The sequence below is a fragment of the Pteropus alecto genome, unplaced genomic scaffold (genome assembly GCF_000325575.1).
Source record: "Pteropus alecto unplaced genomic scaffold, ASM32557v1 scaffold76, whole genome shotgun sequence".
Taxonomy (NCBI): domain Eukaryota; kingdom Metazoa; phylum Chordata; class Mammalia; order Chiroptera; family Pteropodidae; genus Pteropus; species Pteropus alecto.
In genome coordinates, this window is record NW_006443138.1 from 29,146,849 (window position 1) to 29,152,099 (window position 5,251).

At 39.2% G+C, this 5,251-nt stretch overlaps 2 protein-coding genes across 15 annotated transcripts in view; one reads left to right on the top strand and one right to left on the bottom strand.

Annotated features, from left to right (window-relative positions):
- WNK1 (WNK lysine deficient protein kinase 1) overlaps window positions 1-3,218 on the top strand; it is a 133,075-nt gene extending 129,857 nt beyond the window's left edge. For all 9 annotated transcript variants that reach the window (XM_015598457.2, XM_025040970.1, XM_025040971.1 and 6 more), the window contains one exon: window positions 323-3,218. In XM_015598457.2, the coding sequence (XP_015453943.1) occupies window positions 323-640 (318 nt within the window). In that variant the 3' untranslated portion in view covers window positions 641-3,218. The remainder of the gene's footprint in view (window positions 1-322) is intronic.
- A 456-nt stretch (window positions 3,219-3,674) lies between these two features.
- RAD52 (RAD52 homolog, DNA repair protein) overlaps window positions 3,675-5,251 on the bottom strand; it is a 30,955-nt gene continuing 29,378 nt past the window's right edge. For all 6 annotated transcript variants that reach the window (XM_015598400.2, XM_025040974.1, XM_015598398.2 and 3 more), the window contains 2 exons: window positions 4,920-5,135; window positions 3,675-4,473 (listed from right to left, as the gene is read on the bottom strand). In XM_015598400.2, coding sequence (XP_015453886.1) covers window positions 4,412-4,473; window positions 4,920-5,135 — 278 coding nt within the window. In that variant the 3' untranslated portion in view covers window positions 3,675-4,411. The remainder of the gene's footprint in view (window positions 4,474-4,919; window positions 5,136-5,251) is intronic.

Sequence of the window (5,251 nt, forward strand, 5' to 3'; positions counted from 1 at the left end):
AAATTTTGTATCAGTGGAATAAATCCAGCTTTTCTGGTCTAATCCACTTCTTGTACTCTCAGTAAAGTAATTTCTTGAGACTCAGTGCAAAAGAAATGTTAATGTGTAAACGCACGTGCGCGCGCGCACACACACACACACACACACACACACACACACAAACACTGCCCACTTCCAGTCGGAATGATTATTCTCTCCCTCGTTTCATGCGTGTTAAGAGGCAATAATTATTATGAAAGGTTTTGTAAGAACAGTCCTGGTTCTAGAATTTTATTTTAGTGCCACCCATACCACACTTTACAATTAATTGTTTTGTTTTCAGGGCCCTGGAATGGCAAGGAAGTTCTCTGCACCTGGTCAGCTGTGCATCTCCATGACCTCAAATCTGGGTGGCTCTGCCCCCATCTCTGCAGCATCAGCTACCTCTCTAGGTCACTTCACCAAGTCTATGTGCCCCCCACAGCAGTATGGTTTTCCACCTACCCCCTTTGGCACTCAGTGGAGTGGGACAGGTGGCCCAGCACCACAGCCACTTGGCCAGTTCCAACCTGTGGGAACCACCTCCTTACAGAATTTCAACATCAGCAATTTGCAGAAATCCATCAGCAACCCCCCAGGTTCCAACCTGCGGACCACTTAGTCAGACCTAGAGACATTAACTGAATAGATTTGGGGGCAGGAGATGGAGTGCTAAGGGGAGGGTGGGAGGGGGGATGGGGAAGTAGCCTATATACTAACTAACTACTAGTGCTGCATTTAACTGGTTATTTCTTGCCAGAAAAGAATGTTTAATACTGCTTAGAGCCCTCAGAATGGAGAGTCTTTCTCCCCTTCACCATTATTGGAGTGGGACAAGAAGTAATGAGCAGCTTTCTTGTGATGGGGCAGCTTCAAACTATGCTTTCCTGTTTACCTATACCCAACAGTGAGGGCTAGGAAAGAGTATGGTGTTTTATCAGAAAGCTACTAGAACGCTCAAAGGAAAACCAAACCCCATCTGTACTTTCAGTGGGTGGAGCTCTTAATCTTGGTACCCACCCCAGTCCCTTATTCGCTCAAATCTAAACCCCAAGACAAAAAGTTTTGGGCTGTCTCCTACCCTGTTCCCCCACCCATCCCCACTTTTTTTTCTCTTTTTTTCTCTTTAGAACCCAGTGAAAAACACCAGGGGACTGAGGTTTCAACCTTTTCTTATAATAGGTCATTAGCGCTTTAAGCAAATGATATTAGCAGCATTAGCAATTAGGAAAAAAAGTTCCCTGCGGACATGTTACTTCGCCATCAGTTTTGATGTGGAAACACTGTGATATATAAATGTTGTTGGACAACAGTAGTTTTAAGATGAAAATATGAAAGGTTTAAAAAGTTGAAAAAAAGCTAGCTCTGTCCTTTACTTATTGAGACACTTTAACTTTTTCCTTTGTATTTCCATTGTATTAGATAAATAAATGTGAATGTAAAATTGTATAAATTACTGTACTTGAATACTTCTGTTGTCCCAGTATTGCTTGCTGGATATTTTAGTGCCTTGGACTTCTATTGCTTCTGCCATTAGCATCAACTTCTCATCAGACCCCAGATCAGCAAAGAGTGTATGGAAAGAAATCTAAGGTCCACGTGACCCCATCAGTGGATTATGCCAAAGGGAAATTGAGAGTATTTTTTTTAAGTCATTCAACAATTTTGTCTAGAGCAGGTGTAAGATGAGCAGGGTGAGAAGTTAAGTTGACATCAGTGGTTGAAAGCAGAAAGTTCTGTTTCAGAAATAGTGAGGAGGGGTGTTATAACAAAATTTAAAAGATGAAGGGTGGTGTGTGATAAGTGAATGAAAAAGATTAAAGAATGGAAGAACAAACTTATTTTGAAGATATGTGGTACCTGGCCAATGGATGCCATCCATAAGCCTTACTCATTTGAGCTGGGCTTGAACAGACCTAGAAGAAATGGCTGAATATAAAGGGGAAAGGGGTGGGGGCTGGTTTTGAAGTTGGGAAACCTGATAGTGAAAAGTCACAGATAGAGAAAGCTGCTCTAAAGAAAACTTGGATTGCTTTCCTCTTGTTTCAAATGTATTTCTCATTTTGGGGTACTGTATTTTTGTAGAAAGTGGACCCACTCATTTCCTATGTGATATCCAAATGGTTGCAGGATCATAACCTATTGTGCCACTTTTATTTCTACAATTATAACTGATAGTCTCACATTTCATATAAACAAATATTCCCCTTAATAACTGCAACCAACCAGTATTATTTAGTGCTGTGCCTAGTTGTAATGGGCAGTTCTATTTTTTTCAGAGCTTTCAGGAAATACTCTCTTAATTGGCTTTGTTTGGGATCTTTGTTATTTCTGAAGATGGGGAAAGAAGCTGGGACTCTTAAATTTTGGGGTGCTTCTTGACTCTTGTGCTGGGAAATTGACATATTCCCAACCTCTTACCCATCTCAATGGCACATCCCTGGAATCACCACAGTAGGAAGGGCCTGGTTGGCTATCCTATCCTGTTGTTCCTTCACAGGCCCTGTTTTATTAAGTTAGCCTAGTCGTCAGAGATATAAAAGAAAACTGAAGGTCTTAGGAAGGTAGAAATGAAAAGGGCTGGGGTTGCAAGCCCTGCTTCAAAATTATTATTTGTTCTCTGCTTATAATTCTTGGGGAGATGGTAAGAGTAAGGACAGAACAAAGATGGTGCCAAGTAAATGAAAAATGGACCACCTGAGACAAATGAAACAATACTTCCTACTATAGAGGAATGAGGGAACCAAATGCAGCGCATTATTTTGTTATTTTGGCTTAATAATTTTGAGATCTCTTTACATAAAAAAAAAAAAAAAAAACCTGGTTTTATTTACTGTTGATTTTTTTCCCTCCTGTGGATGAAATAACTGAAGCCTAGAGGAATGAACTAGTGCTACTGAACTATTTAAATTATTTTTATGTTAATAGTACACTTTGAGTATCTTTTTCCACATTAAAAAAATCTTTCCGAATTATAAATGTTTTCCTTACATTATTTAACAATGTACACTGTTTAAAAAAAAAAAAAAAAACAAACTGAATTCAAACCTTGGGGGTTTCTCAGCAGCCGTTAATTGTACATTTTGCACTAACTCTGGGTGTTGCGCTTCTTGTAAGATTGCGCTTTGTGCTTCAGTTTGTTACCTTTGTAGACTTATTTAATGAAACCATTCAAATAAACGAAACTTGCTTTTGTTGAATTCTGGGGTTTCATTTCCAGCCAATTCCTTTTTCATGATCGTATTACCTGTTTTGTGTGCATTCTATAACTGAATTCCTAGCTAACTCCGTTTTTTAGCAGCAACTCTGACCTGAACTAAGATTATGCTTTAGACAAGGAAAGTATTTATTCTGAAGAAAGTAAGGATATCAAAATCAAAAGGTGAATGTATGGCTAAATCTGTGCAATAGGTGAGATAGGTAAAAGGGAAGTCTGGGTAGCTGCCTCTTCCTCTTCTCAAGGAGTGGAGATGGTTGACTGCTTTCCTGTTCGAGTTCCTTGCCTCAAGGTTCCCAGCTTCCTACAAATGGGACTGTGATCCAAAAAATAATAAAAGCCCCTTCAAGATTAGATAAAAGGCACAGCTTGAAATACCCCTGAAAAGTAAATTTGCAAACTCATTATTTGGGGGAAAGAATTATGAAACATCTAGACATGATGAAAAAACATTTTATGTTAAGGTAGCCTGTCTCACATGTGAAATGGGGAAACAGAAAATACAGCTTATATCTTCTATTGTGTTATAAAGGATTTATTTTTGCGCTCTTGAAATGCCTTTTCTTTGGCCTGAGATCATTGCTTCCTTGATTAAAAAAAATGCAGGATACTGACATTATAAACCTATAAACGAGAGATTGTCATAAATGAAGATTACAGCCTGGATTGATGCAGTAATAAAACAGCACTGTAGGTTTTGTTCTTAGCATGATGCACAGTACTCATGGGCAGCATTAAAACATGGTGTCCTAAAGCAAAAGAAGGCAGATTACAATAATTTAATGTAGATAGATAGTTGTTAAAAATCAGTACTTGGTAATAATGGCTTATTGCTTGAGGGCAGGTAGCCACTGGTGATTCCTAAGAGTTCTATATTTATTAACATAATAGCTTAAGAATAAATAATAAAGAGCCTCAAGAGCCCAAAAAAAAGGTATTTAATCTCCCCAAAGCCTCCTGATGCAGTATGTGACAATATTTTTTAAATGCTTGTTTTCCAACTATTTAGCTTTATCTGTAGTAGGTTCCAGTAGTCAAATCTAGAAAAGTTCAGAATGAAGCAAGGTAAATCCTTGGAAATCAAGCTCATTCCCTAGGAATGATGAACAATTTCATGACCAAATGTTTTCTAAAGTCCCTCTGTGACTGAATCCAATGATGTGACCTGAGCCTCTGTTAAGATGGATCCAATTTCCTTTTCTTCGTGTCCTGGTTCTTCCTATAGGAATCACAGTTTCCTATGGAAGAAAAAGTCATTTAGATACAGTTGCCATAATTTTAAAATAAACTCAGAGCCAGTAATTTCTGAATTGTATGAGTTAATGATCCTACTTTAAACTGAAAGCCCAAGAATGAAAATTGTTAGGACAGATCTAATCTGTTACTTCGAGACCAGACTGTAACAATAATCATGATGGGCGGGCCTACTTTTCATAGGAAAAGCTCTTAATGCAGTCATGCTTAAGCTTCCTACTTTCGAGGACTAAAAAGGGTCATACCTCAAGTCAGGACCCCAAAGGACAAGTTCTGGTTCTCAAACCAGGTATCTCCTATTTTCTCACACTGCTAGTCCTCTGCATGATTCCATCCAACTTCTTCAAGTAGAATGTTGCCCCTCCTTTAAAATGCATAGACTTAAACCCAGGCTCGCTCTTCAATTTTTCTCCCTAAAACCCTTTGCTACCTGTTATGTGTTGGTCGATGTTGGAAGTTTGGGGGTGCCAAGGTCCAGATTTTGCTTGTGGATTCTGGTGGCAAAGGCTTTGTAGGGCCCTGTTCTGGGTCACCATTTGATTCTTCAGAACTGGTATGGCAGCGGTCTGGTGTGGTTCTGGTCTAGACAAGGGCTTGACAACGCTGTCCCCTGCATCTGGAGCCATATCCCACATTTCAAGATTGTCTGCCAGGCCAGAGACCACAGGAAAATGCAGCATTAACAAACAAGTGTTCTCACATAAAACATTGGACAAATAGATCATAAGAAATCCCGTGTCATGAGTGCCCTATGAGAGGTTT